Source organism: Geotrypetes seraphini, chromosome 2, assembly GCF_902459505.1.
Source record: "Geotrypetes seraphini chromosome 2, aGeoSer1.1, whole genome shotgun sequence".
Lineage (NCBI taxonomy): Eukaryota > Metazoa > Chordata > Amphibia > Gymnophiona > Dermophiidae > Geotrypetes > Geotrypetes seraphini.
This window is the reverse complement of record NC_047085.1, coordinates 146,791,908-146,819,582: the sequence shown is the minus strand read 5'-3', so window position 1 is coordinate 146,819,582 and position 27,675 is coordinate 146,791,908. Positions and strand designations below refer to the sequence as shown.

Sequence of the window (27,675 nt, the reverse complement as noted above, 5' to 3'; positions counted from 1 at the left end):
ACTGCTACACCTTGGGTTTTGGCCAGGAACTAGTGACCTAGATTGGCCACTGTGAGAACGGGCTACTGGTCTTGATGAACTATTGGCTGATCCAGTCAGTAGACAAACCTCATTGGAAAAGAGAAAAATCATTTTCTGTAGCTCTTTCAAAATTTGCTTTGCAGGAAATCATATGCAAAGTAGCTACTCAGTTCTCACTGCATACCTTTACCACACAACCACTTGGACCAGTCTTCAAGCATATGCAGTGCATTTGATCAAGCAGTACTAACATGCTTTTGTGATCTATGCAGTTTTCACCACTGAAGAAGTTATCCAAAAACTGAAGCAGCTTTGAGCTTGGAAATCACCCTCTTGTGTAAATCATTACATTTTGCTTGTCAATACAGAAAGCAAAGTTGCTTACCTGTAACAGATGTTCTTAGCAGACAGCAGGCTTAATCAGACATATAATTCCTTCTATTTCTTTAAGAGCTATGCTATATTCTATAAGTTATGTAACTAATCAAAGGGATTAAAGATACCACTGTGCATGAGAAAGGTCATGCATACTCTGTATTTTGCACTAGTTCTGAGCTCTGGGAAGGTTCTTTTGTCCTAGTGCTGTGTGGTGATAACACTCGCTTGTGTGTCTGATTAATCATTAGACCACAAGAGCTGCCATACTGAGATAGACCGCAGGTCCATCAAGCCCAAATCCTGTTTCCAGCAGTGAGCAACCTAGATCACAAGTACCTGGCAAGGTCCCAAAGAGTAAAACAAATGTTATACTGTTACCCTAGAAATAAGCAGTGGATTTCCCCAAGACTATCTTAATAACAGCTTATGGATTTTTTTTTTAGAAAATTATCCAAACCTTTTTTAAACCCTGCTAAATTAACTGCTTTCAGCACATTCTCTGGCAATGAATTCCAGAGTTTAATTACACATAGAGTGAAGAAATATTTTCTCCTATTTGTTTTAAATCTATTACTTAGTAGCTTCAATACATACCCCCTAGTCCTAGTATTTTTGGAAAGAGTAAACAAGCAACTCGCATCAATTCTGCTGCCTACAGAAAACATCCGTTACAGGTAAGCAATTTTGCTTTCTATGCTTCATGCTTAAGGAACTTACCTATCTGCACACAAATATTTTCATAAGATTTTGGCAGAGGTGCTCCAAATACCATCCCTCTGAGTTTGTCCATTGGTGGTGCTTTGTTCTGGTGGCCTCCAAATTTTCCATTGCTTCGTATCCTGTCTCCATCCCTCGTCAGCAGGGTTGGACAATATGTGACTTTTACAACCTGGACAGGTAAACATTACATACTTCAACATTAGACAACTAATATGAGCAGAAGATGATAGTGAAGTAGTATAAAATAGTATTTCACAAAAAAATTTTAAACGAGTCTTTCCTTTCTTGAAATGAAAATGAAACATTATAGTTCAGAATCCTAACTTTATTTCTCCCACACCTTTGCATTTGCCGAAATTGCCACTTGCTTTTTGGCTCTTGGAGGGTAGCAATGACTACCTCCAAATATCCTTTTTGAGCTCAAGAGCCATGCCATAAGACCAAAGAAACCCAGATCTTCTGGGGCAATTGGCCCCTGGGAAAGTAAGTCTGGGTATGCTGGAAATCTGAGAGGTCTCTCCTTCTGAAGATGGATCAGATCCGCATATAAAGGGTGTCTTGGAAAATCTGACACCACTAGATTCACTACTCCTGGATGGTTTGCAATCCTGCAAATCACCCTTCTGATCATGTGCTATGGCAGGAACACATAAAGCAGCCTGCTCTCCAACCAGAATTGAATTAGGGCGTCTAGCCCTGCACTTCCGGGTTTGTTTCTTCGGCTGAAAAACTGACAAATGCAAAGGTAGAAAGTGGGCTGACCCATTTCCTTACTATGGCCTGGAACGCATTGGGGAAGAGCATCTATTCTCCCAGATCTAAAATCTGTTTGCTAAGGTAATCTGTTTGGATATTGTCCACTACCAACTACCACTTACACTACGATCTTGTGACCACTATCTCAAGTTCAGAAAACTTTTAAATGCATTTCTCTTCCAAGACAGGGAGCCAAAAATGAATTAACTAAATGGCAATTGTAAAAGCCCATTCCTAAACTGTCTAATGCAACTCCTGGGACAAAACGAAGAGCCAATGATGACCTACTTGTACTTGCAGCTATGTATTTGTAACTACAACCTAATTGTATTAATAGTTGTACTGATCTACCTATATTAGCAACCATATTGAATGTCCATATCAAACTGCCCATTATAACTTCCTGGATAACTGACCTAACCTTTGGTAATCAAATCTGACCTTGAACTGAAGAGGTAAAGGCAGAATGGCGGAATAGAAAACCTGTGGAGTAGATTGGATACAAGTGGATCAAATTTTCACTCCTTCAAAAATTACAAAGAATAGGGGACACTCGATGAAGTTACAGGGAAATACTTTTAAAACCAACAAGAGCAAATTTTTTTTTCACTCAGAGAATAGTTAAGCTCTGGAATGCATTGCCAGAAGTTGTGGTAAGAGCAGATAGCATACCTGGTTCTAAGGAAGGTTGGACAATTTCCATGATGTGACCTCATCTGGAGTACTGCGTTCAATTCTGGTCTCCTTATCTCAAGAAAGATATAGTGGTGCTAGAAAAGGATTAAAGAAGAGCGACCAAGATGGTAAAGGGGACGAACTCCTCTTGTATGAGGAAAGACTAAAATGGTTAGGGCTCTTCAGCTTGGAAAAGAGATGGCTGAGGAGAGATATGATTGAAGTCTACAAAATCCTGAGTGGAGTAGAATGGGTACATGTGGATCGATTTTTCACTCCGTCAAAAATTAAAGACTAGGAGACATAGAAACATAGAAGATGACGGCAGAAAAGGGCTACAGCCCATCAAGTCTGCCCACTTTGCTTACCCACCCCCTGTCTATGCCTAATGACCTAATTTCCTTATCTTGACCCTCGTAGGGATCCCACATGGGTATCCCATTTATTCTTAAAGTCTGGCACGCTGTCTGCCTCGATCACCTGCACTGGAAGCTTGTTATAATGATCAACCACTCTCTCTGTGAAGAAATACTTTCTGGTGTCGCCATGAAATTTTCCGCCCCTGAGTTTGAGCGGGTGCCCTCTTGTGGCCGAGGGTCCCTTGAGAAAGAAAATATCATCTTCCACTTCGACACGTCCCGTGAGGTACTTAAATGTTTCGATCATGTCTCCCCTTTCACTACGTTCCTCGAGAACATAAGAGCTGCAATTTGTTCAGTCTCTCTTCATACGAGAGATCCTTGAGCCCCAAGATCATCCTGGTGGCCGTCCGCTGAACCGATTCAATTCTGCGCACATCTTTACTGTAATGTGGCCTCCAGAATTGCACACAGTACTCCAGATGAGGTCTCACCATGGCCCTGTACAACGGCATTATGACTTCAGGCTTTCGGCTGACAAAACTTCTATTGATACAACCCAATATCTGCCTTGCCTTGGATGAAGCCTTCTCCACTTGATTGGCAGTTTTCATGTCTGCACTGATGATTACTCCTAAATCTCGTTCTGCTGAAATCCTAGTTAAAGTTTCTCCGTTCAAGAAGTATGTCCTGCATGGATTTCCGCTTCCGAGGTGCATGACCTTACATTTCTTAGCATTGAAGCCTAGCTGCCAGGTTGAGGACCAACTTTCCAATGTAAGCAGGTCCTGCGCCATATAATTCTGTAAACTGCATTCACTTACTATATTACATAGTTTGGCGTTATCGGCGAATAGTGTTATTTTACCTTGAAGCCCTTGAGTCAGATCCCCTATGAATATGTTGAAAAGGAGTGGACCCAGGACCGAGCCCTGCGGCACTCCACTGGTCACCTCCGATGTTTTAGAGAGGGTACCATTAACCACCACCCTCTGAAGTCTGCCACTCAGCCAATCATTGACCCATGCAGTTAGTGTCTCTCCTAACCCCATCAATTCCATCTTGCTTAGCAGCCTGCAGTGTGGGACACTGTCAAAAGCTTTACTGAAGTCCAGGTACACGACGTCCAAAGACTCTCCCAAGCCCAACTTTCTTGTTACCCAGTCAAAGAAGCTGATGAGATTGGATTGGCAGGACCTACGCTTGGTGAATCCATGCTGACTGGGATCCCGAAGATTCCCTTCATTCAAGATCATGTCCAATTTGCTTTTAATTAGTGTTTCCATGAGTTTGCACACTATTGATGTGAGACTCACCGGTCTATAATTCACAGCCTCTGCCCTGCAACCCTTTTTATGCAGAGGAACGACATTAGCTAATTTCCAGTCCAGGGGAACTTTCCTCTTACTTAGGGAGAGATTGAATAGCTCAGCCAACGGTTTCACCAGGACATCGCTCAATTCTCTGAGCACTCGTGGGTGCAAATTGTCTTGTCCCATGGCTTTGTTCACCTTGAGTCTTGCCAGTTCACTGTAAACTTCACCTGGTGTGAACTCAAAATTCTGAAACGGGTCTTCTGTGCTTTGTGTTGCCTTCAACTGCGGACCGTGTCCTGGTTCCTCACAGGTGAAGACTGAGCAGAAGTATTCATTCAGTAGTTCGGCTTTATCGGAATCTGCTTCCACGTAACTTCCGTCCGGTCTTCTAAGGCGTACTATCCCGCCTGTGTTCCTTTTTCTGTCACTAATATACCTGAAGAAGGATTTGTCCCCCTTTTTAATGTTTTTTTGCCAGAATTTCTTCCACTCGAAGTTTTGCCTCCCCAACTGCCATTTTGACCGCTGTAGACCTGGTCCTATATTCTACCTTTGCCTCTCTTTTCTCCGTGCGCTTGTAGGAGAGAAACGCTTTTTTCTTCTCCTTAATGAGGTGCGAGATCTCCGCGGTGAACCATTGGGGTTTATTGTTTCTTTGTCGTTTATTTACTGATTTTATGAAGCGGCTAGTTGCTTCATGTATGGTTGATTTCAGTGTTAACCACTTAGCTTCTACATCATCGGTCTCCGCTTGGTCCTGCAGCGTCCGATGGACGAAATCTCCCATGCGTGCGAAGTCTGTGCCCCGGAAATTGAGTACCTTTATTTTCGTGTTTGATCTAGCAAAGCCTTTCCTAAGGTTGAACCATACTATGTTGTGGTCGCTGGAGGCTAGCATATCTCCCTACTGAGACCTCTGAGACGCTTTTCCCGTTGGTGAGTACCAGGTCGAGGATCGCCTGCGCCCTAGTGGGCTCCGTTACCATTTGTTTGAGACGTGCTCCCTTTATGGAGGTTAAGAGACACTCAATGAAGTTACAGGGAAATACTTTTAAAACCAATTGCAGGAATTTTTTTCACTCAGAGAATAGTTGGGCTCTGAAACGCATTGCCAGAGGATGTGGTAAGAGTGGATAGCATAGCTGGTTTTAAGAAAGGTTTGGACAAGTTCTTGGAGGAAAAGTCCATAGTCTGTTATTAAGAAAGACTGGATCAGTAGCATGGAATATTGCTACACTTTGGGTTTTGGCCAGGTACTAGTGACCTGGATTGGCCACCATGAGAACGAGCTACTGGGCTTAATGGACTATTGGTCTGACCCAGTAAGGCTATTCTTATGTTCTTATGACATGGGGGAAGCCACTGCTTGTCCTGGATCAATAGCATGGAATATTGCTACTCCTTGGGTTTTGGCCAGGTACTAGTGACCTGGATTGGCCACTGTGAGAATGGGCTACTGGGCTTGATGGACTTTTCATCTGACCCAGTAAGGTTATTCTTATGTTCTTATGGTTGCTGGTATCTAAGGAAGCATAGTTGCAGAGGGTCCCTCTGGAGAGACCACCAAGATAACAACTCAACCTGAAGTGGACATATGTGCGCTTTTGCCCAGGGCACCACCTCTATCGAGGCCGTCATCGACCCAAGGACTTGCAAATACTGCCATGCCATGGCAGCTGACTTGGATAACAAGTCCGAGATTTGTCTGTGATGTTTTGTTTGCGTGCCTCTGGAAAAAAGACATGGCCTTCCATCATGTTGAGTAAGATCCCTAGATATTTCAGGGGCTGAGATGGAACCAGGTGGCTCTTTCGGAAATTCACAATTCATCTCAGCACCTGTAACACCGTCGCTACTGTTCTCTCTCCTTCTGCCATGGAAGGGGCTCTGATCAGCCAATCCTCCAAATATGGATGCACTTGCCAGCCCGTTCTGCAGAGGTAAGCTGTAACTAATACCACAACTTTGGTGAAGGATCAGGTTGCTGTCGCTAGTCCAAAGGGAAGCATTGAGAATTTATAGTGGTTTTCCAACACATGGAATCTCAGAAATGTTCTGTGCTCTGGGGAAATTGGAATGTGGAGGTAAGCTTCTTTTAGATCCAGGGAGGCTAAAAATTTTCCTGGTCCCATTGCAGCAATTATGGACTGAACGGTCTCCTTGCAAAATTGAGGAACTCTCAGAGCTGTGTTGACATTTTTGAGATCCAAAATGGGTCTCTATTCATCTTAGTCTTTCTTGGGCATGACAAAGTCTTCTGGGGACATTGGCTCTATGGTTGAATATTCAGCAACCTTTGCACCGTGGCCCAGATCTTTTCCACGATTTCAGGCAAGCCCGCTGTTGAATCCACAAACTAGTCATAAAGGGGGTGGGCAAATTCCAGGTTGTGCCCTTCTTAGATAATTTCCAGCACCCAGCAGTCTGTTATCTGCTCTCAGGCTTCCGCATACTCTGATAGCCGACCTCCAATCCTGAGAGGAGTGGCATCAGGCCTGGCATCATTTTGTTTTTTTGGCAGATACAGCAGGGTGGGAACCTGAACTTTGGTTCATTCCATTCTTGGAGAATCTCTGTCTAGACCCATGAAAGGATCTCTGAATAGAGGACCCTGCAAAATACTGGCATAAGCGCCACAGTCCACAAAAGGAACTCTAGTCTGAGCCTCTGATTGCCCTTGGTCTGGTGTCTGGAAGAGATTTCGGGTGATCTTGCACACTGGCCATAAGATCATCTAGGCATCCCCTGAAAGGTAGTCTGCTCAGAGTGGCTGTGGTTGTTGAATCACCCGCCCATTGCCAAATCCAGAGCATTCAATAGGCTGAAATGGAATAAGCTGAGACTTTGCCTATTACCCTACTTGCATCATAGAGTGCATCTGTTACATAGTCAATTCCAGCTACCACAAGCTGGGAAAGGAGCTCCTCCTTCACCAACCTCTGACTCCACAGTCTGGAATGATGTGTGCGTGCCATAAAGGAGGCCATGGCTGCTGCCTTAATCCATAAGGCTAGACCCTCAAAATGTCCTCTGAGGACCAGATTCACTCTGCAATCCTGTGGATCCTTTAAAACTATGCGCCCCTTACTTGGCAGGGAAGTGCACTTAGACATCTGGGCAGCCAGAGAGTCCACTTTGAGCAGCACAAACATTTGTTGAAACTCTTGATCTGTAGGATCAAGTCAAGGTTCTGGCCACTTTCAGGGAGCCCACAGGGGTCTCCCAGGGCTCTGTAAACTGGATCTTCATGTCTGGGTGCCACAAAAAAGACATGGGCTGAGCCCACATTCTACTCAAAAGAGAACATTGAGAGGATGGGGGTCGGATTACTTAAGACAACTCTCAAAGAAAATCAGTAATGATTTCCAGTAGTGCCGAGTACTTAAACACTGAAGGATCCTCTCCCTGGTCCAGGGCCAGCCCTGTTTCCTGGCCCTCTGACTGAGATTTTGGGACGTTAAGGGCATTAATTCTGACTCCTCGTCTTCCAAGTTCCTGTCTGATGGAGCACCAGACTTCATAAAAGCTCTTGCTCTCAGTACTAAAGTGATCTGAGCATCCAGACCTACCTGCACATTGGCCCGCTTTTCAGCAGCCCTCCCCGGAGGGCTTCTGCCTTGTGTGTAAGCCTGCCACAGAGTATTAACAAATTCCGGAGTAAAAGCCTGATAAGGCAACTCCTCTTCCCCCTTGGGATGCATAAGCCACTTTTTCTCGGGTTGCGGAACTTCTACGCCCTTACAGTGTGCAGAAGCAGTGTCTCAGGTATCTGAAAGGTATATTTTCTCCCCAAATAGGATTCCTATCCTGTCTCCAGCTCTATCTAGTAGACTGTTGCAGGGCTAAGCCTGAAGCTCCCACCCCTCCATCATGTGTCACATGGCGCAAGGGTGATCTACAGCCACCCATACAATGCATATAAGGCATGATACCGGGGTTCTAGGATCTAAGGACTTCCTTCCTCTCACTCTTGAGGCAAAATTAGGTGTTTTGAAGAGGTTTGAGCACTTAGAAGAAAAATTGGGAAATACAAAATGGTCACCATAGGAACATTTTTACGCCAGAAAACAGCCCCAAAATGCTTCACGGACACTTAAAAAATGGTGAATTTAGGATTTTAGGGGTGGGGGACCAAGGCTATAACAAAAGAAACCACAAATATCAGGGATTTCAGACCTCCTCCACCCACCCCCCCCAATTTCCTTATAGGCTGCCACAGTCTGCTCACAGATCAGGTGCTAGAGCCTGCTTCAGCTCCCTCAAGGTGTAGCTGGATCACTGCCTCAATTTGCCAGTCAGTTCCTGTGCTGAAATCTTCGCGCTACCGGTCGGACCTCAGTTGGACCACTCCTCAACTCTCACCGACCATGCTCGATGAAAGAGAAAGTGGGAGGCAAAAAAATCACAGCCAGGACTGTGAGCACCCCAAAGGAATGCCATTGGTGCCTAACCGCCTTTGCTCAAGCTCCAGACCAAGTTAAGGAAGCAAGCCAAGTGTTGAGGGCATGGAACCCTGAGTTCCACAGATCTTCAGTAGGCCGGCTGAACAGGTCAGAGAAGACTTTTCTCAGAGGGAACTCTAGCACCACAAAAAATGTGTGAAAATCGTGAAAACACCGTAAAATAAAAAGACACAAGCCGAGCGGATCAGAAAGACACCTTCAAGCTTGCATGCAGAAGGAAGAACTGAGGGGGCAGTACAGCCCAGGGAGGAGGAGGAGTGAAAAGCTGTGACTGACATTTTCTGCACAGTGCTCAGAAGCACGCAAGGCAATCATCCCTGTTGCACTGGAAATAGCGAATGGATGTTTACCTTTTCTAACAAGGGAACTCTCCATGAAACTAACACATATATATTTATTTACTGAATTGATATACTGCTTACACCAAGTAAAAAAATCAAAACTGATGCTAGCCTCAGGTCAGCTGTCACCATTATAAAACATGCCCCAGGAGCAGAAACAGCTGTGGATTGCTCCTATCCTATTTGCATATGACTGTGGAGTAAGTGGGGATCAGAAAACTGGGCAGTAATGGGGATAGGACCCAGGAGATTCCTCCTCCCCCTTGTTCTAGCAGTAGGAGAGTGGCAGAGCTAGACATGACTTTTTAACAAAGCAAATATATTTAAATGCACATTTCTACTACACACGTAATATTTTTTGTTTTCCTCCAAAATAACATGTTACTTTAAAAATTATGTAATGATGTAAAAGAAATACAAACAGATGGAAACAACAGATGGAACTACTTGCCTATTGAGAACATATGTCCATATTACCTAAAAATACTTACCTCTCTTCTGTAGTGGTTAGCAGCATCCAAATCATCTAAAATGATCGCCTCGCCTAAGAGCATCGCAAACACTAAAATATAAATTTCAGCAGTGATAAGTCTTATTTTCTAACTGTATAAATCAAAAGAAAAATATAAATTCATATGCTTTTAAAAATGATAAATAAATTAGTGCTTATTTTTCCTTAAAAGTGAAATTTAATCACCTTCAATTACAAACTGATATGTATGATCCCTAAATCTCTATGAAATTTTTTTTTCCTCCAAAATTTTCTCATGTCAATATTCAGCTGGCAGTAGTAAGCATTTTCTAAAATGCTCACTGCCTTTAACTGATATTCAAGGCACTTGCATTGATTATCTGGGTCAGTAGTTTTATCTGGAAATTTATGGTTTATTTAGCTAAATAATTGTGAAAAACACAGCAAGGCCATTTACAAATAAAAATGTAATGAGAGCGAGAGAGATAAGAAAGAGGGCTATAACAGCAAGAAGCACACATTGCAAAAATTGTGGAGAAGTCAGTATTAGTACAGCTGAACAATATATCCACAGAATGACATCTTGGATAGTCATCAGTATGCGTTTCAGAAAAATCACAGCACTGAAACGGTATTGGTATCATTTCTGGATGAACTCTGGAAAGGCTTTGACCATGGGTGTTCATATATCATGGTCTACCTTGATGTATCTGCTGCATTCAACACTTTGGATCATGATATCTTTGTGTCTAGACTAAGTACATGTGGTTTGGATGGGATTGCACTGAAGTAATCTCTGTTAAACAGCTTGTTACACCAGGTATTTCTTTTTTACATACTCTTATAGGTGCCAAACACCCATACCTGCTGTTCCCCATTACAACTTTTATATTTGTGGATGTTCTATACCACCCTCCATAATAACTAAACTTATCCAAAAAGAATTAAAAATACTAAAACTCTCTAAGTAGAGCAGCGTCTAATGTCACTGACAGGGTGGAACAAGCTCCCACACTAGGCTGTACCTGCAGTCTGAGACCCTTCTCCCTCTTAAGACGTACTAGATCCTGTGTGGCCAATCTGGTGCTATGAGGAACACTCTCCCTGGGTGGTTTGCTATTCTGTGAAGCATTCACCCTATCATGGGCCACGGAGGAAACACGTTCAAGATCTTGTTCTTTGGTCACGGCCCTTGCTTCTAGGTTCAGATCTTCATCTGAAGAAATGGTCTGCCTTCTTGTTCCTCACCATAGCTATCAGATTGAAAGTTGGCTGACCCCATCGAAGAACAATGGTCTAGAATGCTGCTGCAGGTAATATCCATTCTCTCAGGTCTAAGGTCTGTCTCCTGAGGTATTCAAAGCAGATCAATTGGAAGAATACTTTAAACAGATAGTTATTAAGGAACTATACTTAAAATCAATAGTAGCTCAACGCAGTCATGTTTCGACCCCTCCAAGGGGATGTATCGGAGGAATAAGGACCACTTGATGTACGAATATGATATCACCAAAGTGATATATTTGATCAAACTTCTGTGTACTAGTAGCTGCAGCAAAAGCAGCAGCATGCAATTCCTTGTTATACGGATTAATCGGCCACATAATCCACCCCCGTTAGCATAAGCTGAGGCAAAGGCTCGTCCTCTTCCAGGGTAAGCCCATGAATCTTGGTATGACAAGCGTGTACCATAAAAGAGGTTGCTGCAGCTGCTTTGATCTCCAAGGCCAAAGTTTCAAACTGCCTTTTTAGGACCACATTCATTCTGTGATCCTGCATATCCTTTAATACTACGCCTCCCTCATTTGGTAGGGATATGGGCTTGGTTACCTGAGCAACTAAGGAATCCACCTTAGGCTGAGTGAACATTTGTTGACATTCCTATGCCACAGGATATAGCCTAGTAATTGTTTTGGTTACCTTTAAAAAGTGCTCAGAAGAGCATCCCAGTGCTCCGTGACTAAAACACTCATATCAGAATGACATGGAAAAGAAATGGGCTGGGTCGAGAAACGGATCCAAGATGGCCGCCGCTATCTGTTGCTGAAAAGATGCTTGGAGGGTGTCTTTTTTGCTTACTGAAATAATGCCGAAGAGAAGGGGTAGAAGCGTCGGTGGAGCCTCCCAGCGCTCGAGCCCCGCAGTTCTTACCGTCGATGACATTTTCCGACGTCTTCAAAGCGAGCCGAGTAGTTTGGGGAATCGCCCGATGGGAGAGCCGGCTGAGAGGAGTGCTTCGGCGGATACCCCCGGGCTGGATGTCACGCTAAGCCCCGACGTCAGGACGCCTCCCCTACAGCCGTTGCCGCTGGGAGCTAGCTCTCCGAGGGAGGAGAGCATGTCTGAAGAGGCAGAGTTTTCCTCTCGAGAGGCCAGCGAAGCGGAGGGCTTGCTACAGGGAACAGCACAAGGGGAATTTCTCCTTGTAAGAGAACCAGCGACCGGGATAACTATGTCTGAGGGTCAACAAGGCTCAAGGGAGGTAAAGCACTCGGATGAACCAATTAACATTGCACAGGTACTTTCCTTTGCCCCTATCCGACCCCCTGAGGTTACATTGGAATCCTTATGGGATTTGGTCTCTAGTCTGGGTAATTCTCTCAGTCCTCAGATAAAGAATTTGGATAAAGAATTACAAGTTCAGAAAGAAGAAATTAAAATTGTGAAACAGGACATTGTAGTTATAAAAACTGAGATTCAAGAAGAAAAGAAGGACTTAAAAATGTTAAAGAGCAACCAAGATTTGATTGTGAAAGATAACCTTAATATGAGAAGAAAATTGGAAGTACTTAAAAACAATAGTCGGTTTAATAATTTGCGTTTGATTAATTTTCCGAAGGTTGCGTCAATTCCTCCAGGAGAAATGATAAAACGTTATTTTCTGGAAAACTTAAAAATTCCAGAGAGTTCATTCCCACCATTGTCAAGAGTGTACTATTTGCCCAATAGAAAAAATCAGGACTCTCAAAAAAAAGATGGTGATGGCAGACCACAGGAAAATCCTTTGGATGTTACTGCTTTATTGGAACAATCTGATAGAGAGGTGGCTAGTCCAGCCACTCTCTTACTGACTGTAGCTTTGGCTCCAGACAGAGATTGGATTCTTAAACTTTTCTTCAAAAATAGATCCAGGGATTTCCTTGGCTTCCATATTCAAGTTTATCCTGATGTTTCGAGAGAAACTCAGAAAAGAAGGAGGGAATTTTTATTGTTAAAACCTGGTGTGACCCAGATGGGGGGATTATTTTTTCTTAGATATCCTTGTAAGTGTGTAATTAGGTATAATTCCCTTAAATATATTTTCTTTGAACCGTCTCATCTGACTGCTTTCCTCTCTATGAAGCGCCTTGAAAAAGGAGAAACATCTGTGTCTTAATTAATTAATTAAGCTCTCTTTCAGCATCAGATGACGTGTTTTGGTTAAATTTATTATTGTACTATATTTACTCCTAATTCCTTAATCTTGGATCCATTGTTGAGGACTAGTGTACGATTAAGTCAGATTCATTGCCTTTTATGTAATCTTGATGTAATTTTGATTTATTTTCAAGTTTGAGAATAATCAATGATATGTTTTCTTGATTGTACTTTTCTGTACAAGATTGTAATGCTTGTTAAAATTTTTAAAAACTCATAAATAAATAAATAAATTAAAAAAAAAAGAAAAGAAATGGGCTGTGTTCTCACTCCGCTCAGGATAGAACACTGAGTGGAAAAAGCCTGCTAAAATCTAACTGTAACTCCCGCAAGGAGTCAGTAATGAGCTCTAGTAGAGCTGAAGGTTTGAATAGCCGGTGTACTGTGGATCCTTCCCTTGATCAAGGGCCACCACTGCTATCTGCGTGCTTGCTCCTGTTTGCTACGCTAAACTGCCCAGCAGGGAAGAGTCAGCAAGGCATAAAGACTCATCTCTTGCCTTCTGAGTCCCTGTCAGAAAGGTCCACAGGATCCTGGTCAGTCGCTGCCAATGACTCTGTGCCCTGAGAGCCAATGCCCCCTTGTGTGAGTCCCTGGCTCACTGTCAGACCTCAAATGAGGATCCTGGTTATCCAAATAATTTATTTTAAAAAGTTCTACACTGCTTAAAATCTAAGCGGTTTACAAAAAGAACATACATAAGTTCTCCATGTCAAATTAACAAATTCAGGAGAAAAGGCTTTACTAGGCATCACTGAGTCCCCTTTAGGTAACTCTACCTTACGTCTCTTGGGCTCTGTGGCTTCCACACTCTTACATTTAGGCTCAAATCAGCCAGCCCTCCAAATGCTGAGATCTTCGGGCTGTCAGTCGGACAGATCCTCATCCCCATTGGAACTGCACACATGAAGATGGAGGGGGGGAAGGTGAAATTGCAGCGGCCTCATAAAGAACCTCCCTATGGATGTCTAACAGCCTGCGCTTAAGCCCCTGTGAATCAGTAGGCGAGCTAAGCTACAAGGGATAAGGATCCCAATCTCCACAAAGTTTTCTGCAGGCTGGTCAAACAGGTCCCCAAGGGATTAACCTACTGGTCTACTTCTTCACGCTGGCAGAGCTTTCTCCCATACTGGGGAGCTCTGGTGTACCGATAGCCACAATAGTGAAAAACACCAAAAATAATAAATATACAGAGAAGATCAGAGACACCCTCCGGCTTGCAGGCACAATGAAAAACTGAAAGGGTCAGCAGAGTCCTGTGGAGGAGGAAGAGCTGAAAACCTGGAATGGATTTCTTTTGTATGGCTCATGAGCACGGGGACAATACCCTACTGTCCAGAATGACACATCTATTGCGCTAGAATATATATTAGCCTTCAAAGCAGCATAGTTAATTCTTGGACAAGCTAAAATGAAAATAAGTTTTAAAATAAGATGAAAATTAAAATGCCAATATTTTTTTGTTACCTAGTTTGCATTGCTCTTCATTCTTCAGAAAGTGCATTAGATCCCTAGCAAAAACAGGATTTCCCATGGGTTTAAAGTAACTTCTCCCATTACGTATATGGGGTAAAGACCTAAACAAAAGAAATAATAATTTTGTTTAAAGGCTCTACTACAGTTTTCACCATTATCATCACAAACAAGAACCAATGAATATATAGATGAATATTCAAAAGGATTTATGAGTTTACCAGCAGCTGATGAATGTATAACATCTTTAGCCACCAAACATTCAGTACACTCTGTGGATACTGTTGACCAGGTAGAGAGAGAGAACTATCCTTTAAACAGTAATATTCAGAAGTTTTATAGGTAACATCTGCATTTACTTTTGAACTGATGAAAACAGTTCTAAAATGAACACATGAAGGGCAATTTTATAAATTAGGTGCTAAAATTTATATGCCCATTACAAAGTAATGGACTGGGTTATAAACTGAATGGAAGGTGATAGAGGGTATTGGTAAACAGAGCTCACTCTGAGGAAAGGGATGTTACCAGTGGTGTGCTACAAGTTTTTGGTTCCTGGGTTTGTTCTTTTTACATTTTTGTGATATTGCTGAAGGACCATCTAGTAAGGTTTGCCTGGGGTGATTAACATGAGGAAGGACCTAGCTAAGCTCGAAGAATGGTCCGGAATTTGTCAGCTAAGATTTAACACTATGAAATGCAAGGCCAAGAATTTGGGCTGCAAAAACCTGAGGGAATGGCACAGTTTAGGAGACAAAGAACTTTTGTGCACACAAGAGCAGTGTGACTTGGGTGTGATAGTATATGATGATCTTAAAGTGGCTAAACAGGTAGAAAAGGTGATGCAAAAGCTAGAAGGATACTTGGGTGCATAGGGAGAGGAAAGCATACTTGCATGTTATCCAGGGACAGCAGGCAGATATTCTCACATGTGGGTGATGTCATCCACAGAGCCCCGGTACAGAAAGCTTTAAAAGTGCATCACTACTTTAAGAACTTAAGAAAGTTCACGAACTGCCTGCACTGCAGTGCTTTCCCATCCGACACAGGCTCGCAGCTCCTCAGTGCCGTAAGCAAACTAAGAAGCCAACCAGGGAAGATGGGTGGGCGAGAATATCTGCCTGCTGTCCCTAGAAAACACCTGTTACGGTAAGTAACTGTACTTTATCGCAGGACACACAGACAGCATATTCTTACATGTGGGACTCCCTAGCTTACTAGAATGGGATGGAGGGAGTGTTGGCCATTAAGAAAACAATATTAGTGAAGTGGATAAATGTAGGTCATACAACAAAACAAGACTGCTCCACTCAGTTAGCTAAGAGTAATGTCTTAAATGGAAGAAAAAGCCTCAGGTTTGTTTAGGCTGGCAGAAGTGCTCAAGCCTCCTCCACCCATATCATTGGCTCCAAAAAACTTCTGTAAAGACTTTACAATTGCCGCTAATTTCTGCTTTGGACACAGATTGCTTTTGAGGGCACACAACTCCCCATCCTTTGAGACTCGCATCTGTCGACAAGATCACCCAGTCCGAGACCCGGAGCAGAAGACCCTGGGACAATGAGAGAGGACGCAACCACCATGCTAGACTGTTGCACGCCACCATCGTCCAGGGCAGAGATGCCTGTAACGGGTTCCGTTGTGGATTCCAGTGTGAAAGCAGGGCATCTTGCAGCGGACACAGTTGGGCTTTGGCCCAAGGAACCACATCGATCGATGCCACCATGGTCCCCAGAACCAAGCCGTCGGGACCGGAGAGGCCAGAAGATCCCTGATAACCTGCTGTAGCTTCTTGTGACAGGACATAGGCAGAGACACTTTGTTCTGACCTGTGTGAAACCAAGCTCACAGGTACTCCAAATCCTGGGTGGGCTCGAGGTGACTCTTTCTGAAGTTGATCACTCAAATCGGACCTTGCAGCAACTGTACCACCTGATGGACAGCCTGACGCCCCCTTGGACAGAGACGGCACTCTGATCAACCAGTCATCTAGATTCAGGTGAACCAGGACACAAATTGAACGCAGATGGGCCATCACCACCCCCATCACTTTGGTGAAGATCTGGGGTGCCGTAGCCAATCCAAAGGGCAGTGCGGCAAACTGGAAATGTTGCCCCAGAATATGGAATCGCATGTACTTCCGGTGGTCCGGGAAAATGGGAATGTGGAGATCCGCTTCCATCAGATCCAGGGAGTCTAGAAACACCCCCGGTGCCACCGATGCAATCACCGAGTGCACCGTCTCCATGCGGAATCGAGGGACTTTCAGTGCTGAATTGACTGCCTTGAGGTCCAAAATTGGTCTCCAATCGTTGGATCCCTTCTTTGGAACAATGAAATATATCAAATATCTCCCAGAGCCAGCAGAGTATTTCTCAGCATGGGTTCTATGGCCGTAATATACAAAAGTCTGAGGACTGTGGCCTGTACCCGAACCACGTTTTTGGGGCGGCTGGCAGGGGAATCCAGAAAATACTCAGTCAGAGGACAGAGAAAATTCAACTTGTAACCATCTTGGAGAACCTCCAGAACGCAGCAGAGGTGATGACCTCCCATCTGCCATTAACACTGACAACTGACCACCGATGCGTGGAGGGGGAGACAGCGGCCTGGCATTAAAATTGTTTCTTGGTGGCAGCTGCCGGTCAACTTGCTGCAGACTTCTGATGGTGAGAACCGCCAAAGTGTGGTCTGGCAGATGGGGTAGAATGATGACCTGTGGAAGGGCCTGAGTATGGGCAAAAACACCAAAAGGGAAAAAAATTAGAACACCCAGAAGGGCGGGACCTGCTCTCAGGCAATGCCTTGGGTTTACGATCCTGAATACTGGCCTAAGGCCACCCAAACCATGACCGAACAGGAGCTGACCCAAGAAGGGCAACTGGCTCAATATAGCCTTAGAAGATGAATCACCAGACCATTACCGGATCCAGAGCATCCTGTGAGCCGAAACAGAACAGGCGCCAAACTTGTCGGAAACATTCAAGATGTTGTATAGGGTATCAACCATGTAATCCATTCCGGAGATAAGAAAATCCAAATCCCGAAGCAGCACAGTGTCAGGATCATGGCGCAGCTTGGAGTGGCATGCCCGAACCACGAAAGAGGAGGCCGTTGCCGCTTTGACCCCAGCCGCAGCCAAATCAAACAGACGCTTAAGGATAAAATCCACGTGTCAGTCCTGGACATCCTTCAGGACCACCCCCTTCATCGCTAGGGAGAGATGTGCGCTTGGTGATATGCGCCACCGAAGAATCCACCTTCGGAGAAGTAAAGTGCTTGTTAAAGCCATCCACCATAGGATGGCTTGAGCACAGTTCAAGGGACCCTCAGAAGTCTCCCAGATATCCGTAAGAATCCAGACAACATCAGAATAATCAGGAAAAGAGGCAGATTGTGGCTTCTGGTCACTCATATGGGAACATTCAGCAGAGACTGGCTGGTCCATCTGTAGCTTCAATTCTTGCAGGTAATCAGAGATTAAATCCACAAGGTATGCGAGTTTGAAGAACCTGTACACAGTAGAGTCCTTCCCCAAATCACGGGCTTCACACTGGTCTGGATCCTGGAGATCCACCATATTCGCCATGTCCGTGGCTACCGCAAAACTGCCCTGTGAAAGCAGAGGAATGGAAAGTGTGTCTGGCACAACTGCAGGTACAGTCAACTTACTTCCCAGTACACTCGCAGGAAGACAAGAAGAAAGACCCTGGTCCCTTGGAGCAGGAGTCCCTGTGACCAGCACAAAAGCTGGTGGAAAGGAAATGGGCAGGGACTTTTTAAACTAAGTATATGCCTGATAATGCATGTGCACAAATTCCGGGGCAAAACCATCCTCTGTGGTGGAAGCCAACTTTTGCACCTCAGATTTGGAATGTTTGAAAGATTTAAGAGGTTTTTCACTGAAGCCGCACTTATGGTTCACTGAAATGCCGCCAGCGCACTTCCCAGGGCTCCCTGACACCAATTTCATGGGAGTCGGGGCATAAGGCGCTTGAAGATCCTCCCTGGAGGTCAAAGGCACCGCATTCGAGCAAATCTTGCCCCCTTGCGGTTCGCAGTGCATGTGGAACATGGCTGCGCAACCGACAGCCATCCACTGCAAATGAGGCATGAATCCAGGGAGGTTTTCTATCAAAAAAGAAGCTAGAAACTTGAAAATCAAATCTGGAAAAATTAAAAATGGCCACTGAGGCCCTGTTTTGACTAAAAATAGCCCAGGAAAACCAGAGAGAACACTCAAAAATAGAGATTTTAGGGGTTGGGGAGGACATGCAGGGAAACCACCTAATCCCCCCTTTTTAAAGACTCCCCTAAAATCTCTGATTCAAGATGTTAGCTTGCTCTCACATAACCATAAGCTCACACGAAAAACTAAAACATTTTACTCACTGTGGTGATGAGAGAAACTGCATGCAGCTGAATACAGCTTGCAGGGAGATCCTTTGTCTCAGTGAACTAGAAATCTGGATTTCAAGTCTTCTGACTGCCCCCCCAGCCTGATCACCATGGCTGGAGACCTCCGCAACCCTTGGACACGCCACACAGACCCCTGGCGAAGGGACACAATCTGTCTCCGATCCCGGTTGCACCTCCATAGAACCGTCTCAGCTTGTGTTACACCCACTAGCAGATGAACCTGGGGTGAGCTATCTCCCAAGGGAAAGGTCCTGGAGCCCTGATCTGATGTGCAGGCTGTCCAGGGGGCTTACTGCTGAGCAGGGAACCCCCCCAGAAGCAGATGTTCTCCAACAATCTGCGATCTCCCACAGACATGGATGTTCCCTCAGAGAATCTCCACAGCATGAGGGTGAAAACTGCGAACAAAAAATACTGAAAGATCACAAAATAAAACACGAGTAGAAAAGATGAGCTCCTATAGCCTAGCTTGTAGGAAGAAAAGACTGGTGAGCATTCTCAGGGAGGAGGTATGTAAAGGAGGGGGGAAAAAGCCTCTAAAATTTTGAGGCTTCCTACAGGCCCTGGCAGGTGGAGGGAAATAACCCACTGGTGCCGGAATAAAGTAGGATTGTACAAGAAAAAAAGTATTTATCTATGAAACTGTTGCAGGAATAGTACTGTCAAAAAATGTTCAAGCTAACTGGGCCCTCTTTACTTATTTAAGCAAATTGTAGCTTCTAGGTAAGACTACTTGAAAAATTTCCTAGGTTTTGAAAGCAAATTAAGAAGTACATGTGTTTTCAATGTAAATAAGACATTTAATTCACAGCTTGAATCAACAACTTTTTATTTTTTATTTTTTTTAAACATTCCCTGCAACTGAGAGAATAATTTTACACTGATTATTCCTTAGTCCCAGAGGGTCTATACTTATGATGTAAAACCAGTTGGATGCTAGAAACATCAGTAAAATAGTAAACAATTTCAGTCTGTTTACAGTTGAAAATAATACTTCCTAAATTATATACCATAAAAAAGGCTAAGAAAAGTGAAGAGTAAATTTTTAACAAACTGCCAAAGGTAACATGGCAGGTAGTCACTTAAGCACATGCTTATTTTGTAAGGGAAAGTAAATGCATACCTGCCATTACAAAATACACTTATATGCAAGCATTCCCTAAAACTAGGCTATATTTACACCGCCTCCAGAGCAAGTGTAATATTATGTGTGCACTTTATAAAATGGAATGCACATGTGCACAAATGCAATCACCTTCTGAAATTGCTTTAATTAATTTTAATCATTTATAACCCACTTACAACTAAGGGCTCCTTTTACTAAGCTGCGCTAGCAGTTTTAGCACGCACTAGACACTAACGCTACCAATGAGCTGGCGTTAGTTCTTGGCAAGTAGCGCAGGGGGACAGCACGCGCTAATCCATAGCGTGCGCTAAAAACGCTTGCGCAGCTTAGTAAAAGGAGCCCTAAGTGGTTCACAATGAAAATTTTACACACATAATAAAATAGACAATACATTAAAATAATGAAAAAGGGTGCTATTAAACCTCTGCCTATCAACTCTCCTATATAAAGATGCCTAGGGGCTCCTTTTACTAAGCTGTGTTAGCATGCAGCATTTTAGCGTGCACTAAACCCATTCTAGGCTGCTAGAACTAACGCCAGCTCAATGCTGGGGTTAGCGTCTAGCACGCACGCCAATTTAGCACACGCTATTCCACGCGTTAATGCCCTAACGCGGCTTAGTAAAAGGAGCCCCAGATGTGTGCATGATTTTGATCTACAGGACATAAAGACTTAAATATATATATATATATATATATATATATATATATAAATTGCCTGGGCAATTTTATAACAGCCAAGGTTGTTTTAGGTGGAAATATTTTATAAAACTACTGTAAAAGGATTCATAAATCAATAATTTTATTAAAATATCTGTATAATACTTTTTTGGCAATAGAAACTTCTATAACTGTGTTAAAAGTTCAAAACTATAGATTTTCCTCTATTACCTAGTCCAATCTGGAAGTGTTTTCGTATAAATTGAATCCAAGGGCAACACTTGTTGTTGCCCTTGTGTCTCATCAAAGATGCGGCGAGCAGCTTCTGTAGTAGTGGTGACCACACAATCCAAGTCACTTGCCATATGCCATGAGATAACCCTTGCTGCTTCATCATCTTCAATTTCTGCTAAATGAGCTATCTGTGATCAAATCAAAAGGAAGGAAAGGGAAAGGGGATGAGATTTGATATAATGCCTTTCTGTGGTTACAATCAAAGTGATTTACATAATTTTAGAGAGATACGAGTTATTTTGTACCTGGGGCAACAGAAGGCTAAGGGGCTCATTTTCAAAGCACTTAGATCACAAAGTACACTAGGTTTTTATGGTAGTTCGTGTGTCTAAGTGCTTTCAAAAAGAACTTCAATATGACTTGCCCAGCCACAAGGAGCTGTGGTGGAAATTGAACCTGGTTTCCCTGGTTCTCAGGTCACTGCAATAACCAGTAGGCTACTCCTCCAGAAACAGCTGCATCCTACAAAAATTGTTGCTTATTTAATACCATCTAAAGAAGCTTTCTTTCAGTTTCATGTGATGCTATACTGTATACGAGGGTGAATCAAAAATTAAAGGCAATTGTTAAATTACACGATAACCACAACAGAGCTAGCGAAATGCAACATATGTACTCGTATATTGCCTGTTGGATAGTTCATCCATGCACAGTGCAGTGCTCGGCCTTTAGTCGTGTGGCAGCCTCGGGGTCAGAAACATGGATGTTCCATTACAAGATTGCATCATCGAAAAACAATGTGCAGTAGTGTGATTTCTTTGGGTAGAGGGAGTGAAACCTGTGGAAATTCAGTCGGATATTGACTTAGTATAGATATAGCACCATGAATCAATGAAAGGTTTATGAGTGGATAAAAAAGGTTTGAAGTGGAAAGAACAGCTGTAACTAATGAAAGCCATTTTGATTGCTTATCAACATCACGCACACAAGAGCACATTGATAGGGTGTATGCCTTGATTAGAGAAGACCGATGGATAATGGTGTCTCAATTGGCTGCAAGTTTGGATATCAGCTATGGATCTACATTTGCCATAATGCATGATGACTTGGGATACAAGAAAGTCTGCGCACAATGGGTTCCCAAACAGCTTACTGATCTGCACAAGCACAGTGTGTGGAGGCTGAGACCCAGTTCCTGAGACGGTATGAAGAAAATCTGAGTATTCTGGAGAGAATTGTCACTGGCAACAAGACATGCAGTGTTCTCCCTAGGGCCTTTTAGCTGGGCGGTCCGCCCGGGTAATTTAGATGACCGCCTGGCTAACATCTGCTGTGAATTCTGCTGCTGCCACCAGTGCTGCTCAACACCAAAAAAAAAACACAAACGGCTTGGAGATTTCACGCCTTAGCCCATAGTGAACGTATGCTCCAGGGCTCTAACATGTGCGTGCTGGCTTCCCTTCTCTTCCCTCCGAAATGGGAAGTTATGTCGGGGGGGGGGGGGGGGGGGCGGCGGGGGAGAAAGAGAAGGGAAGCTGGCACGCACATGTTAGAGCCCCGAAGCATGCATTCGCTATGGGCTAAGGCGGGAGACAGATTAGTGAAGCTTACAATTTGCTCTTCCTGCTGCCGGGTCCTGCCTACTTTCTGTTTCCGCGAAGGCAGGACCCAATAGGTCGATCGATTAGCCTTCCTCTCCCCAGCGTCAATTCTGCTGTCAGAGAGGAAGTTCTGGCCAGCCAATCACTGCCTGGCTGGGCTGGAACTTCCTTTACGACGGCAGAATTGACGTCGGGGAGAGGAATGCTGGTCGGCCCGAAGCAGGGAGAGCTTGGTGCGGCGGTGGCTTTGGGGCCTGTTATCCGATGGCGGCGGCGGCTTGGGGGCCTGTTCCCCGATGGCAACGGCAGTGGCTTGGGGGAGGGCAGGGAGAAAGAAAGAAAGAGGGCAGGCAGGGAGACAGAAGGAAAGAAGAGAAACAGAAAAAAAAGAAAGGGGGCATGAAGAGAGAAAGAAAGAAAGGGCAGGGAGAGAGGAAGAAAAAGTTGGGGGAGGGAATGAGGTCTGGAGGAGAGGAAGCATACAGGCTGAAAGAAGGGAAGAAAGATTGGATGCACAGTCAGAAGAAGAAAGTGCAACCAGAGACTCATGAAATCACCTGACAACAAGGTAGGAAAAATGATTTATTTTAAATTTAGTGATTAAAATGTGTCTGAATTTATATCTGCTGTCTATATTTTACATTATGGTCCCCTTTTACTAAACCGCAATAGAGGTTTTTAGCGCAGGGAGCCTATGAGCATCGACAGCAGCGCTGGGCATTCAGCGCAGCTCCCTGCGCTAAAAACTGCTATTGTGATTTAGTAAAAAGGGAGGGGGGTATATTTGTCTATTTTTGTATGGTTGTTATCGAGGTGACAGTGCATAGAGTCATCTGCTTTGACCTCTTTGAAAAAACCTCGGAATAGAAATGATAATTAACATTTTCTATGCGTACAGTGTGCTTTATGGTTTGTTTGTTTTTTAATTTTATTGTTGGTAGATCATTTTGACTTGGTCATTTTAAAAGTAGCTCGCAAGCCCAAAAAGTGTGGGCACCTTTGCTCTAGAACATTGCTCCTTAGTTTTATCAATGGTACAGTGAGGGGTCAGCACTTTACATCTTATCACTTCATTCTTTCTTTTTTCTCCTCATGTACAGCACGGTTCTTTATTCTAAGCAGCTCTGGCACTAACAGTACTATGGGTGCCTTATGCTACTTTCACTACCACTTGCAGTCAGGTTTGGCATATTATCATGGTATTGGTTTTTTATTTAGTTTTTCACCAGTATTTTCATTTATTTATTAAAGCAGCCTTTTTTAACAGCCCGATGCCCCTCCCCTATCAGTGTGCACTAAATCCACTGCCGACACTTTTTTGGCGCCTCTTTCAATGGATCAAATATCATAGCCCCACTGTCACGTGTTCACATTTATTCTGCGAAAGAGTTTATCTCATCAGTGCAGAGACCTTTTCGGTAAGTCCATTTTACTTTCCCTTTTTTACTTTCCCGAGTGATGTGGTTTTATTCTTTGGTTTTAATAGCTCATTTGAACAATAATTTAGATCTTTCCCAGGTTTCACTTTTCATCTACCGGTCGGCTTGTCTTTGAGCTATTGGCTTATGTTTTCAAGATACACTGTATTATCAGCTGTTCATTTCCCATACGTTTACTTTTGCCCTGTTTAGGTCTATATAGTCTAGGCATACTGTTTGTAACGAGCCATTATTTTAAGTATGTATATGATCTATTTTAGGGGGGGGTTAAGTTCTTTTAGCATGTTATTTCATTAATTCTGAGTTCGGTGTTACAATATATTGTTCTTGGTTTTTAGTTTACACATTATTTATTCTTTTCTATAACATGTTCGCATCGCAATTTTACTCAAAAGTATAAATAGGTATCCATATTTCCTTTTTTTTTTTTAATATAATTTTTATTGAAAAAGCAGTCAAATACACACAACAGTGGTCTGGCATATGACCACAGAACAGGTACAACAACAAAGCAAAACAGTAGGAAATACAGATGCCTCAGAGCAGAGGAGGTGCAATCGTAACAGCCGTCATGTAGGAACACACAATCGATGGAATGAAAAAGAAGAATCTCGCCAAAACGAGTCTCAAAAGGTGCCCCAGAAAGCACCCTCCTCAAGATAATAAAGACTGCAAAAACATTTTTGTCATTAGTAGAAACCCCACACCCTACAATCACCCACCCATCCAACAGACATAACTATCCAGCACAAACAATCCACACAATCCACAACAACCACACACCTAGCACTCCATAGACATACCACAATCAACGGAGCTCGAGAGTCGCCGGTAAAACGTGTAAGGACGCTCCGTGGGGTGGAAGAGGCGCCAAATATCTAAAAGCCCTAACTGCGTGGTCAGAAAGTTAACTCCTTTACCCATGTGTTCCTTAGGGAAGCGTTTGGCGGGAGCACAATCTTGAGAGGGATCCGCCGTGATGTTAAAGTCGCCCCCCATGAGGATTTGGTAACCTGGGTACTATGCCAGCCGCGACATCAACCCCGAGAAGAAACAGTGATTGTAGATATTAGGGGCGTATACATTACAAAATAAGTAATGCCGTCCCCAGAGCTCTCCCAGCACTAGGACATATCGGCCCTCTTTGTCCTGGATAACCTTATGCAATTGAAACGGGAATTGTTTATGGACCAAAATGGCTACCCCCCTCTGACGAGTGTAGCAAGAAGAGTAGTACACCTAACCCACCCAATCCCTCCTAAGTTTCTCATGTTCTACATTTGTGAGATGGGTCTCTTGTAGGAAAGCAATATCAATACGTTCCCTGCGGAACCAGGAAAGTATTTTCTTCTGTTTGACCGGGGAGTGGATCCCGTCCACATTAAGGGATGAAAATTTTAGATTAACCATTGTCCACCCGCCCTGGAACAACAGGAGCAGAAATAACAGTCAAATAATAGTAGAGGGAGAAGAGCCCCCCAGTAAGGCCCTCCCCCCGCACATCATCAAAGAGGTCAGGTATTGGCAAATGAAGGAAATAAATAAATACCCGTGCTCTCGAGACTCCACACATACAATCCCAAACATACCCCCCCGACATACTTCCCCCACCCCCCCACCTCCCAGCCTCCCCCCCTCAGAACTATCCCACCTTCCATTACTCTACCCATCCTGGAACCAGTGCATAACCAGTGCCCCGCACCCCCTTTCCCCCCCAGAAAACAAAGTGCAGCATGATATTTATATAGTCAGCACAGGAGCAACCAAAGTAAACAAACTCGCTCCGTCAAATATGGATACAAACATAACGCCCGCCACGGACTTCACAGCAGGCTGCAGAGTAAGAGAGTCATACCCCCTGCACTGTGAAACAGACCCGGAGCCCACATAAAGGGCTCAACTGGTGCAGGTGGCAGGAAGATAGCCATTGGGTGTATATGTTCAGGAGCCACAGTCCAGAAGCTTCCATCATTCATCTCTCTGCAAGCCAGAGCCAAAGGAGTCCATCCCTGCCCCAACAGCATGGAGAAAGCCCGCTACCTCCCTGGAGGTCGAAACGGTATGTCAATCAGGCCTTCACCAACTCCAGACCCCTCAAGGAGCCGGCAGTCCCTCCAGGTATGAACGAAGCGCTGCTGGAGTATCCATCATGACTACGCCGGTGTTGTTTTGAATGCGCACCTTAGCAGGATATGGAAGAGTGAATTTAATCCCTCTGGCATGAAGCTGCATGCAGTAGGGCGCCAAAGCCCTTCGTTTCTCCGAGAGCCGGATGGAAAAACCCTGAAAGAGCAGGAGCTTGGTGCCGTTGTAATCCAGGGAGCGGGCTCGTCTGTATGCCTCCATAATGTGAGCCTTAACCGCATAGTTGAGGAATCGGGCTATAACAGGACGTGGTCGGGCTCCCTCAGCACGTGGCGCTCCTATGCGATGTACCCTTTCCACATGCACTGGGCCCAGGGAAGCTGTAAGTTCAAGGGTTTGAGGCAACCACGTGGCCACCAGGTCTCCAAGCTCAGCATCCAGACTGACTCCGGCACCCCTATGAGCCGTAAATTATTTCGACGGCTGCGGTTTTCAGCCTCCTCAGTCCGATCATCCAGCTGCTGGATTTTAGCTTCCAAGGCCGCCAATCACCCGTCCGCTGTCTCTGCCCGGTCTTCCTGCGCCGAGATCCGCTCTTCAGCCTGCTGGAGGCGCGCAGCGTGACCCGCAATGCTGTCCTTTACTTCTTCCAGCACGGCATGCAGTTTAGACAGCATTTCATCTAGCAGTTTGGAGAGATGGCAGACCGAGACTTGCATGTCTGCCTCGTGCTGGGACGCAACAGCCGAGATCGGGCTGGGGGCCGCCATTTTTCCGGGCTTAGCAGACCTCTCCTTACCAGGCCTCGGGGTCCTTATCGGCATGCCGGCCGATCGCGGCTGATCTGCACTCCGCCGAGGCGCCCCCAGAGAAGCAGGAGAGAGCCCGAAGTAATATAAATCAAGTTCAGAGCGGTACGTGCTGACTATGTGCAGGTTCGGGGATGTTTTCCGGAGGTTGGAGCGGAGCTCGGTCTACCCGCATCCGTTCAGCGCGCTAGCATCACGTGACCCCCGGTATCCATATTTCCATTCAAGTTTCATCACGGTGCTCTGGTTTTGGCTCCGGTATTTGTCACTTCCGTCCACCAGGTCTGGCTATCCGTTACCGTCTCATATTTTAAAGACTCACTCGTTATAATTAGCGGTGATCCACACGTCTCTTCATAATGGACATGTCCAATTTTAGCATTTGGATCTTAGTACTATGGGTTTAGTCTTTTCTGGTTTCCTTTCTATAGTCTGCTTTTCGTCTGGAGTCTTTTGAGTTTTGAATTACATTTTATGACATATTTTTGTGGTTATAATTGTATGACATGTCTAAATCGGTCAAGTTATCCATTCTTTTTATTTTTATTTTTTTTTTTTATTTATTTAATTTTATAAATATATATTCATACAGTATGTATATAGGAAAGAGAGATTAAACACATTAATTAAAAAGAAAAAGGAAAGAGGAAAACTAAACAACTTCCATTACAGTATCAATCATCTCTCAAACAAAAGTCCACATTATTGGAAAAGCAATTCACATTAGTAGGGTCTTATATTATACAGAAATTTATAATACAAAAATGCAGTGTTACTTCTTCAAATAAATGAAAACTAGACCTTATTCCACTGTGGGAGCACTGGACAGCGTTACCCCTTTAGCCTCAAGAAAAAATCGTAGTTGGGGGGATCAAAAAAAATATATGAATGTTGATCCAACAAGATCAAACA

At 44.1% G+C, this 27,675-nt stretch overlaps 1 protein-coding gene across 2 annotated transcripts in view; it reads right to left on the bottom strand.

Moving 5' to 3' along the window:
- The window catches only part of SMCHD1 (structural maintenance of chromosomes flexible hinge domain containing 1), a 719,028-nt gene that overhangs the window by 53,087 nt on the left and 638,266 nt on the right, over window positions 1-27,675 (bottom strand). For both annotated transcript variants that reach the window (XM_033933958.1, XM_033933959.1), the window contains 4 exons: window positions 20,827-21,017; window positions 14,386-14,495; window positions 9,521-9,591; window positions 1,117-1,288 (listed from right to left, as the gene is read on the bottom strand). In XM_033933958.1, the coding sequence (XP_033789849.1) occupies window positions 1,117-1,288; window positions 9,521-9,591; window positions 14,386-14,495; window positions 20,827-21,017 (544 nt within the window). The remainder of the gene's footprint in view (window positions 1-1,116; window positions 1,289-9,520; window positions 9,592-14,385; window positions 14,496-20,826; window positions 21,018-27,675) is intronic.